Below are 12108 nucleotides of genomic sequence, written 5' to 3'. Positions count from 1 at the left end.
AACGGTAAAACACTGTAAAAAAAATTTTAAGAAGGGCCCGAAGAAAAAATTAAAGATATAAATTATAAAAAGCCCTTTTACTTGTGCTTCTACTTTTTGTATTTCATTTGCTTTCAAGGCACTGGTCTGGAATCTTGCCATGTTTTCTTCGGGGTTTTATATTGCTAACATTATTTGAGTTAGGGTGCAAGTTAGCGTTTGGGTTTTGGGTGGGTCAATATTATTATTATATCTATTCTCCCGAAGTTATTTTCTTCCTTACAATTTCGATTTTTGACAACTGATTTCGTTACCTAAAAAAAGTGCTAGGATTCTAGACAAGCGCCGCTTTCGTTTGTACCTGTTGAAGCACGTACCTTTTGTCGTTAAACACTGACACCTGATTTTCAGCTTTAAAATTAGACAAATGCAACTATCAACAAATATAAATATTTAAATTATAAAAAGTTATCTCAGATTTCTTCTTCTCAAACCGTGTTTTGCCCGTTTAAAAGCTGAAAATCAGGTTAAACTGTTTAAATAAAGACTGTTATATTTGTAAAATCAACAAGCTACCGCACAACTATGCCTCCCAAGTTGAACTTCCGTAAAGTGTTATGTTTTTACCTGATTTTTTGTTTGACGTTTTTGTGCCTGAGTGTAAACTTTCTAAAAAATTGTAACTGAACAAATCGATCTCAATAACGGGCAAGACTATTTACCGTGGCGATGTAATGGGTAACTTTGATGGTTAATCTTGATTTCGTAATATGCAAAAAATACAATCCTAAAACATGTGTTTTTTTTAATTTCCAGTGATTGCGTAATTTAAAAATTTAAAAGTTCTTTTCACTGTTTTTGATCCTTAACTACAGACCGTTTTTAGGCCAAAATACGCCTCAATATTTTTTTTTATTTTTGTTTTCATTGATTTCAGAATATTTTATTGAATACATTACTCTCGTAAGCAATCCTCACCTATTCCTACTCTAACAGCTTGTCAAAACAAGGATATTTAAAGATTCTTTTTAAAATGAATCACACGTTGTATTATGTGTTTTTGAGATCCCTTTTTTGACTTGACCCGCCAAGATATTTTCTGTTTCTTATGCTGCCCGCTGTCAAAAATAATTGCCCAACCCTGCTTTACTATCATCTTAAACATCCAAAAAGTAACATCTTAAACAAGGAGCAATTCAACTTAGTGTTTTTGCCTTGGGTGTAAATTTCTTTATTGTAAATTCCATGACGTCACGATCAGATTCCTGCCTACGAGTTTGCTTTTGATGACGTCAACCCACCAGTTCACGCATGGTCAGTGTACCGTGTCTACAAGTTGACCGCACCCAAGGGACAGAGGGACCAAAACTTCCTCAAGCGGTGTTTCCAGAAGCTTATACTCAACTTTACGTGGTAACCGGAATATTAAAATAGTTTAAAAAATACAAACCAGCGCAACCTTGTAACTAAACTGTAAAAAAAAATACCTAGTGTATGCATAATGCAATGTAATACTTTGTAGTATAATGGTTACAGGTTGTAGCAAGACGTAGTAAGAATATCAAAGTCCTTACAGAAGTAGATAGCATTTTGAACCTTCCGAAAACACTCTTTATTCATTTTAACATCATGCTAATACCTATACTATGCCTACTTCTGTATGGGCTTTGATATTCTTACGGCAATGTTATGTGCTATAACCCAAAATGTAAAAAATATTGAAAAAAACAACTTTACCTGGAACCCAGGAATGGAAAAATTAAAAGACTTAATAAAATGTGATGTTACGATTCTTTGAAAAATCGTATTATCCAAAATCTGTCTTTTTGCAAAATTTACTTATTTGACTTTTTTCTCATTTTAATTGTTAGAAATACACCTATCGTAAAATATGAAAAATGTATAGTTATAGTTATAGTTTTTATTGGGTTCTGTGCATTAGAGTTAACAAAAAATTAGTAAAAATGTACTGCAGACGTTTCAAAAGCCTTTCAATCTCTCACATTTGTTTTAAAGCGCGTGATATGGGCAACAATTGTTCGTATATGTCTCAGTATCTAATAAGACAAAACAACATTGGCAATTGCTGAATAAGGATCTTTTAGAGATATCAACCTTTATTGATATATTTTACTCAGGTGGGTGAACCGGAAAGATCCAGAAGGCAAGAATATCTTCTCCGGCGGATTTCTTGGTCTGGATAACATAGGTTCGTATGCCGTAAAACAAATCGCGCGTATGGCCTACAAGTTTTTACTGTTAATATTGAAGCTTAAATTGGTTGATATTGTAATAGTTTTCCAATATTATTAAAAATAAATAAATAAACGGTTCACAATGATTTCAAGCAGGGTGGGCTATAGAAAAAACACTTGCCCTCGGTGAGGTTCGAACTCACGACCTCCGGTCAAGCCGGGACCGTCGCTCTACCAAGTGAGCTACACTGGCTCAGAGGGGAGCAAATCGAGCAACAACCATGACACCACATTAGTAGGGTTAAATCACAGTTGTTGTGTTGTTTTTTTTATACAATTGAGTTCGTCTTTTGTTCCTAAAAAATGAAACAGTCTTTTATTCCGGATGCTGTGCCGGAAAGTTTAACGATTAAATTGTCTTTTTTGTGTTTTGCTGCACAATTTAGTTGTGCTCGACCAACAAATATTGTAATCAAATTTGCGATTGGAGTTCAATAAAAGTGTTTTTTTCATGACCTAATTCAGTCTTTGTCAACCATTTTGTTTCGCGGCGGCCACTGAATTTTTTGTAAGCGAACAAAGCATATAACATTAGCGTTAATAAATTCGAACTAAATAAATATGAGCCATGTCTTCGGATTGATTCCACCAATTTTCTAAAATTTCGGAAAAATCTTGCTCAGAACTAATCTAAATAAATCTAACCAAATAAAACAACTGCAGTCGGCGACCTAACCAAATTGAACTGCGATAGAATTATGAGTTAAGAAAACTGGCCTAATTGGTAGAGCGGTGAACTCGTTAACCCACAGCCTATAGTCGTTGTGCATTCCTGTGACGTTTACTATACTTTGTTTGTTTGTCCATTCCACTGTCCAGCAAGTCATAGTGACAGGGCGGTATTTAAAGGAGTGTGACATGTGCTAATATTTGTGCTTCACACACAGGAGTGTTCGATCGGTCCAAGCCACTTCCAACAGGAGGTCACCTCGAACAGGTAAAGTGTTTATTGATTGATTTGTAAATGTTTACCAAGTAGGTAATGATGCCAAGTTGCGAGTTCGGTGTTGAAAACAAAACCTAATTTATTCTTTGTGTTTTTTTTGAGTTATAAACGAGGGTGAAAGTGAATAAAACTATTCTCTTACCGGAACGCATGAAAATTTTCAGAGATGACGTCACAAAGTTACGTCATAACATTACGTAAAAAAGAAGTGACCTTAGGAAAAAGATTAAACTAAGTATAGAACTTATCTTAAGATACTGAAAGATGCTTTATAGCGAAATATATTTATCTTTTTATTACATACAAGCAAACTGATTTTCGGTTCACTAAGTTCTGTACTTAGTCTAATCTTTATCATTGATGTGCAGCCAGAATCGTTTGTTTTCACCATTCGGATTCAGGCAGATTTTGTTTTTCGAATGAATACTTTGATTAACCTTAGGAAACCTAGGATTAACATTAAATATCGTGCAGAAATATGCAACTGAAATCTTAGTTTGAATGCATTTAAAAAACTGACGGGATGGCCTGGTGAAAGAGACATGCGGCCTGGTTAAGAAAAGAACATTTTTGATTTGCAAATATTCTTTAACGGAAGTGGAACGTCGTTCAGGTTTTGTTCCCCAAAAATATTTAGGTAAAAAATTTGTCAAAATTCTTGATTTTATAGGGCAAGTACTTATTACAACAATCCGTTGTTTAATTTAAAGAATTTCTAATAGGTTAAAATTTTGTCAAAATATGTTTTTTTGTTCAAAATTTGTCCAATTTCAATTTTATATGTGAAATTTGACAAAAAAACAACCGCCCTAGTCACAAGGTCGTACCAACAACTGAATATACTGATTTGTTTTTTAAGAAACAGATACCGATTTACCCTTAATTAACCACCTACATAACCCCTTTGTACATTAGGCTGACGGTACGGCGTGGATGGCTTTCTTCTGTGTTGTGATGCTCGACATAGCCTTGGAGCTCTCACTACACGACCCTTCCTACGAAGATATGGCGAGCAAGTTCTTCGAGCACTTCGTGATGATCGTGGACGCAATGAACGCAGCCGGCAACGGAGAAGGTTTGTTGTTTTGTCTGTGTTTTTACGTCGGACAGACGCAGGACTCTGAGATAGGGATGTCCATTTCGGCTAGAGCAGGGGTCACCGGAGCCGATGCCCGATGCCAAGTGGTGGTATCGGTGCCCTCCCGAAAACATGTGTTTTAACCACGATTTACCTTTCAAAGCAGCGATTCAAACTTGGAAGGTAAATTTATCGAAAATTATAGCAAGTTAACAAAGTAACTTGTGAACTCTAAAGCAAATGTTGGCCTAATAACCTAAAAAAAGGTTTTTGAATGGTCCAATTTCACCTATCTTGCTTGTTGGAAAGTAGCAATGACGTCATATGGCATCAGTTCAGATCACGATACTATTTGTTTAAAATATCGGGTATCGGTGTCGGAACATCCACTATCGGACATCCCAAGTCACCAAACTATGCGGTAGTAGTAATTAACATATATCTTCAAAGAATATGGGACGAGCAAGACGGTTTCAAGTACGACTTTAGAGCTTAACAAAGAGCCAATAAATAATTGTCGTGAGTTCGAACCTCACTGCAGGCCAGTTGTTTTTCTGGCTTGCTCTGCTTGCATCATAGATTGACAGATTCGGCGAGTCTGCGATGGCTTTTCGGTGTACTATTGATACGGAAGCCGTAATCGTTGGTCATAAAGCAACTTCCGAGGGGCTAGATCACAGATGTTATTAAACACATATGTTTGTGTGTGTCTTTCATTGTAACCTAAGGACTATGGGACGAGCAAGACGTTAGTAATTAACATAATTATCCTTAAATGACTATGGGACGAACAAGACTTATTTACACCACTTCCTGAGTTCTTTCAAAATAGCTTATTTACGACACGGTAAATAATAAACCTTTGGATGGTATGGCTTCACAATGATGTGCGAGGATCTGATGAAACATAGGTTGTAAATAACAAATTTCCTCAAAGGACTGTGGGTCGAGCAAGACCACTTACACTACAACCTAAAGGCTTTATATTGAGTCATCCATCCCTATAAAACCAGTGTAGTAATACTTACTTATATCCTCAAAGGACTGTGGGACGAGCAAAACGGTTTCTGCTATGATGTTATATCTTTACATTAAGCGATAGATTCCTGATTAAACATATAGGTAGTAACTTGCTAACTAACCTATATCCTTCAAGGACTGTGGGATGAGCAAAACATTAGTAATTCACATAATTATCGCCAAAGGACTGTGGGACGAGCAAGACGGCTTCTACTACGACGTCCTACGCTTTTCTGATCACTCCCAACCTCTAAGAGTCCGCTCCATGGTTGGTCTCATCCCGCTCTACGCCTGCCTTGTGCTCGACCACGAGAACATGAACGTCCTCTCCGGGTTCAAGAAGAGGACAGAGTGGTTTCTACGCAACAGGAAGGACCTACAGTCCAGGGTGAGTGCTCCAGATGCAGCAAACGGTCATAGGTTTAATATGAGCGATTTACTATGACTTGGTGGCGTGAAGTATACCGAAAGCCATTGCAGACTCTTCACCGATGCTGTCGATCAAAGATGCAAGCAAAGCAGGCTAGGAAAACAACCAGCCTGCAGTGAGGTTCGAACTCACGACCTCCGGTCAAGCCGGGACCGTTACACACACTTATATGTGTTTGCATGTTTCATTGGTGGCGTGAAATAAGTTATTCTTTGAAGAAGCCAATGGTTTATTTTCAGTTGTATGCGACAGAGTCTTTTTTTTGCCTGAAAATAGAAAAGTAATCCAAAGTTTATGAACCAAATAAGATAAAGTAGATGTAATTATTTCACTTTTATTTTCCTGAGATCCTCTTTTTACCTCCGTTTTTATTTAAACCATTTTTTTGTGTTCGCTTCTCCTGAAGAACTCTTTTTTATTTTCTTCTTATCACATTCTCCCCACTTTATCACCCTTCTTCCTGGCACACTTGAAATTAAAGATACTAAATGACAAAGGTTTTAAATTACTTGTAACTACAAACAGGTGAACTGCAAAAAGGTTATATTTTGTTTAAAAGGTTTCGAAAAACGGAACGTCGAAGAATGTTTAATACTGTACACAAAAATAACAGTTGCCTGACCGATATCCTAAAAATAACTCTATATATACTTTTTTTACAGCTACCACATCGTAGAAACCTATAACATAGATTGTATTTCTAGTTTTAGCCCAATACTACTGTACAAGCCACAGTAACTTAAACGTTGATCAAGAGTTAGAGTTCCAAAGACAAACAGACTCTACAAAAAAATTACTCAAGTTTTATTTGTTTCTTTAAAATTTATTTTCACTACTCTTATTTCATTTCGTTTCATCAGACGATATTTTTATCCTCCACCTTAATATCCAATTGTTCACCACGCCTTGTTGTTTCCTCCTTATCCTTCAAGATCCTACTCTTCACGCGACATCCTTCCTCCTTATTTTCCCCTTCTTACTACTCTAAGAATATTTCTACCTCCACCTGTAAGATCCCATTGTTCACAACGCTTTGTTGTTCTCTCTTCCATTAAGATCCTAATATCCTACTCTTGTACACCGCGACATATTTCCTTCTTATTTTATCCTCCTTTATTTAAGTATTTGTTCATCCTTCACCCGTATCCCGTTGTTCACAACATCTTGTTCCATCCTCCTCAGATCACCTTCATGGACGAGGACGGATGCTACCGGAAGAACAGCGGTCGTATCTTGCTCGCGATCCCCACCAAGGCTCAGCTCCTCTCTCTCCTCAAGTACCTTCTCGATGAAGACGAGTTCCTCTCTCCATACGGCATCAGGTCTCTCTCCAAGGTCGGGATCTTTCTCAAATAAAAAGAGAGTTGATTTTTGTTTAACGTTTAAATTACATTTTTGTTTAAATTTTTTTTTTCAATTGTCTTTTTTTTTACCTGAATCACTTTGAGATGATTTAAAGGAAAAAAATGCCAGATTGCAATGTTTAATAGTTTTGTTGTAAATTAAAAAATGTCTGGGGTTAATTGTAAAAACATCTATTAGTTTTTTGAAAATATTTTTATTGAAAGTGAAGTAACGATAGAAAAAATAGGACCTAGTGGGACGTTTGACGTTTTAAAATGGAGTATTTTTTGGCAAAGTCCGTTTTTTGCGAAACGGAATTTTGCTATGGCTTGTTTTTTATCGCTTTTTTTAAACAGTCAAAAATAATTATCGCTTTTTACGAAACGACATAAATCGTAACGGTCGAGTTTAAGTCTTACTTCGAAAATGATTGAAGCAGAAAATCCCTTTTGGACTAATTCACTCTGGTTTCTATCGGGGCAAATTTCGCACTAGTTTTCGCTGGTATCACATTTCAAATACTGAGAGGTTGGACGTTAACGAGGTAGACGATTCAAAACCCAATCTGATACTGACTGTTCATGCACAATAACGCCCGCTAAAAATTATCATAAATTTGCGTCTAAATGTGCAACAGGTCCGGGTTCGACTCTCACCCAAGCACAATTTCTTTCTCGGATATTTACCTTGTTATTTGTTTTGATGATCAAAATGAGTTTTAATGACTAACAGTGGAAAAAAAGTTAAAGGATATCATTTGTTATTACCTAAATATTCATAAACATAAACCGATTTGCGTTTTTCTTTTTACCAATGAACACATTTTTATCAGGATTGCTTATTGCTTACTTGCGAATATGTAAAAATAGAAAAAGTTTGGACTCTTTGTTGAACACAAGTTGAATTAGCCCATTTTAATATATTTTTTTAACTTGTTTCTAAGAGCTGTGTTTTATAAGTAATCTCTTCCAATGCTTTATTTAAATTCGACTACTATGACGCGTGAATGACCCGATTATGACGTAGGTGCACAAGGACGCTCCTTTCGTGATGTGGGTGGACGGACAGGAGCACAGGGTCGATTATGTTCCGGGGGAGTCCAACACCTATTTATTCGGGGGTAACAGCAACTGGAGGGGGCCTGTGTGGCTCTGTGGTACGTATGTGTCGGAAAAACTGTTTCTCACTTTATTGACACTGTACTTTAAATTTAAGAAATGATTGTTTTTTTCAACTTTATAATTTGATCGATAAAAAGTTTATTTTTCAGCCACTACACAAGTGATTGGTTTAAAAGGAATTAATTCATTTAGGCAAAATTATTTGACTTGAAGTGTTATCAATAAGCTTTTTTAATGAAATTTGTTTTTTTATCCTAATTTTTGCAAATAAGACAATAAGCTTGCTATAGGCTTTGTTTTTGTTATTATTTAGTTGAGTTATTGCTCATAATGGTCGAACTTAGCAATTTCAATGGTTTAAGCCAAGGTTTAATTTTATGACACGAACTTGACGTGAAATTGACTTGCTCTAATTATGGCTTGACTGGACTTAACGTATTATTTATTCAAAAAGACTTGACTTAGAGTCAAGTTATTTTCCAATAGCTGGACTGGGATTTGAACCATTTCAAAATTACCTTTATACAACAATGTAAATGACTGAAACGGTGTCTTAAACCTTTCAAGTTTCCTCTATTTTCTTATATTTAAACTTGTTAATTCCGCTTTCTCGAGCCAAACCTTAGTTGACCTGGTTTCGTCAACAGTGAATTACCTGATCATCGAGGCATTGGAGAGATACGATTATTACTACGGTGACAGACTCATGGTGGAATGCCCTACTGGTTCTGGAAACAAAATGAGGTTAAAGGTAAAATTATCTCCAAACAAAAAGTAAAATAAAAGTTATAAGTTGTTTTTAATGAACTTCTATTCTATAATATTCTAAAAGTCAATAGAGTCAAACCACCATTGACAAAAACTACTTGAAAAAACGTGTGTATGATCAAGCTTGCTTCTCAGCATGACGGATTTGCCCGAATTTTGCAATACGGAATTGTACTCAAATAGGCAACGATAAATAAATCGTAAAACAGCGAACTTACCGACATATACGTGTCCTCCTATTCCCGCCATTTTTTACATAACAATAAAAACACTCACAAATTTTCCCGAATTTTGCAATATGGGTTTGGGTGTGTAAACATTAAATCAACTTTCAGAAAGCGCAAAACAGCGAACTTACGAAAAGGTTTTCTAGGTTGCTTTTGGTGGAATTTTAATTTAAAAGGTGTCCACCTCTAATTTTCGCCAATTTTTCCGCGACTTTTTAATTTAAAAGCTGCCCCTTTATTTTTGAAATGTGTCGGGATTTAGATCTTGGCACAATTTTTTTCATTATTTTTAAATTCCTGCCATTTTTCTGCAGGACGTTGCCAGGGAGATAAGCCGCCGCCTGGTGTCGCTGTTCGAGGTTGACCCGGTCACGGGGTCACGACCTTGCCACGGTGATAACCAGCAATACGCCAAAGACGAGTTCTGGAAAGAACTGATTCTATTCTACGAGTATTTTCAGGGAGATACGGGCCGAGGCTGCGGCGCAAGGTGAACATTTTCTCATGTTTTTTTTCATAATGTTACTCAACCGTTTTTTCAATGTTGAAAATGAATAAAGGATTGAAAGTAAACTTTTGTTTAAAACAAACTAAGTAAAACCAATCCGTTTTTTTTGGTTGCAATTAATATTGGATCATACATTCAGTTTACGTTTTCTCTTTGTGAAATATGCATTTTTGCTTAAAACTTTGTGCGGTACGCTACCGCATTGGACCAATATACCCTCCGACCCACACAATTCTAAGAAAAATACAATGTTTATGGACAATGCTATTGCAAAAGGTGATTACAATCAAACTAACCCAATTTTAAAAGCTTACCTTTCATAAACTTTTTAAATAAAATATTTTTCTTAAAACTTACTCAATTCTGATTATATAAGCATTCGACATTTTATAAGCATACATTGAAAATAAATAAGGAGATATTTGAAACGTTCAAAATGATACCTACTTCTGTATGTGCTTTGCTATTCTTACTACGTTTTTTGTAGTGGTTTTAATTAATAATTATTTTTGTAACTTTTTTTCTGAATACAGCGACTGCTTTCTTTTTCGTAAAATAGCGCTTTATGGGAAAAATCCAATCTTAAGACAAATAACAAAATTAAATAATCGTCTTGATTTAAGACAAAAACTATGTGACATTTTCTTGCGTGTCATTTTCGAGAAACTTTTTCTGACATTTTTACAATTTTTCGAGCCAAAATAACAAATTACATTCTTTAAAATATTTAAGTGAGCAATAAATAAAACCCTTTGTTATTGCTAAGTAAAAGTAGCATTTTTCTTTAATTAATATTAAACCTAAAAGTTGTTGGTTGCAATAAAATATCAAACCATTTGTCTTTTATCGGAACAGAGGTCGGCTTTTTAGATTTAAATGCGAAGTATAGATAGGCCTACTCTCGGTATATTAGGGAAGTAAAATATGTATTGAAAAGTATCCCACGTAACAGCACATCGATACGAATTTTTTTGCACTAGCTTGCTGTAATTTACATGTTTGTCCATCACACTATTGCATAGCAAATTTATCAAAAAAATAGTACAATGGTTCACCTACATGTTGTCCAATGACCTTCAATTGGGTCCGGTAACAATTGGGACCAAGATACGCTTTTGTGTATTGTAATGTTATAAAACCGATATTCCCACAGTCACCAAACCGGTTGGACAGCTGTGATCGTCAACTGCATCGAGCGACTGGCCACCGCCTGACCACACACGTCACAATGACCCATTGTCACGTCATCACCACTACCCAATCGTCAGCCATACCCGACGATGACCACATGCTATCTAAAATGAATGTTGGTCGCCTATGGCTGAACGTTGTATCCAGCTGATTTGAAGAAGCACTTAATTTTGCACGTTCGCTTAGTTTTTGACTTGAAAGCACTTCCGATTTTGTGTAGTTGTATACTCAGCCTTAATGTTTTTTGTAGATACATGTATTAGTAGATCGCATACTCAGTTTACATTTTCTCGTTGTGAAATATGCATTTTTTTGCTTAAAACGTTGTGCGGTAGGCTATTGTATTGCATCAAAATAACCCTCGATACACACAATCATAACCAAAATACGTTCGAAATGTTATGAACATTGTATTGCAAATAATGACAAAAATTATACCTTTTGCTTTAAGTGATTTCGACCAGACTGACTCGTTTATAGAAGCTTACCTTTCATTAAGTTTTTCTTTTTCAAATAATATACTTTCCTTAAAGCGAGTTCAATTTTGAATATATTTTTCCTATTTTGTTGAACACCAAAAGTGACTTTAAATGCAAGTGTAATCCATTTGTTTAGTTGTAATTGCAGCCACCATTCTTGTTTCACGTTGTATAGATTACAGGAATGCCCGATACTTCACATTTTATTCCAATACCCGATAGTTTCAAGAAAAATTATTGCGATTCTACCCGATACATTATGACGTCATTATAATAATTAAAATGTAACGTTTAAAAGCATTTGTTTAGGTAATTTGCCAAAAAAAAGCTACATTGTGAATAAATGTACTTAATTTTATTTGTCAACCCTGATATTTTTGATAAATTTTCCATTCAAGATAAAAAAAATAAATAAATAAAAATAAAATAGGTATCCGTTCAGCACCAAATCCACCCTAGTATCGGACGAGTGCCGATACTAACACGTGGCATCGAATATCGGTTCCGATCCGATATTATCGGACACATCTATGTTGCACTACCAGTCTTCCCTATCCATTATTGCTATTATTACCTGTTATTTTACATGTTTCCTACATCCACATTGCTTTAAGAAACGGTATAATACTTTGCTTAACGCACTATATTCGCTGCAGAATACCTGAATAGCATACATCTGCGCTTATCTACGTTGTTGCACTGACTTTTAGTGTCTACTCTATACTAACCCCACATATACCTTATATACCAACTGTACCTCCC

General features: G+C 35.6%; 1 protein-coding gene across 1 annotated transcript in view; it reads left to right on the top strand.

The window, feature by feature from the left end:
- LOC146165478 (uncharacterized) overlaps window positions 1–12108 on the top strand; it is a 27099-nt gene extending 14991 nt beyond the window's left edge. Inside the window, exons 12-21 of the mRNA XM_083381080.1 lie at window positions 1241–1392; window positions 2118–2188; window positions 3122–3171; window positions 4096–4255; window positions 5464–5666; window positions 6891–7043; window positions 8079–8208; window positions 8821–8924; window positions 9483–9658; window positions 10830–12108. Of these exons, the coding sequence (XP_083237206.1) occupies window positions 1241–1392; window positions 2118–2188; window positions 3122–3171; window positions 4096–4255; window positions 5464–5666; window positions 6891–7043; window positions 8079–8208; window positions 8821–8924; window positions 9483–9658; window positions 10830–10890 (1260 nt within the window). The 3' untranslated portion in view covers window positions 10891–12108. The remainder of the gene's footprint in view (window positions 1–1240; window positions 1393–2117; window positions 2189–3121; window positions 3172–4095; window positions 4256–5463; window positions 5667–6890; window positions 7044–8078; window positions 8209–8820; window positions 8925–9482; window positions 9659–10829) is intronic.

Source organism: Ascidiella aspersa, chromosome 2 (genome assembly GCF_963924565.1).
Source record: "Ascidiella aspersa chromosome 2, kaAscAspe10.2, whole genome shotgun sequence".
Lineage (NCBI taxonomy): Eukaryota > Metazoa > Chordata > Ascidiacea > Phlebobranchia > Ascidiidae > Ascidiella > Ascidiella aspersa.
This window is presented reverse-complemented; position numbering and strand designations above follow the sequence as displayed.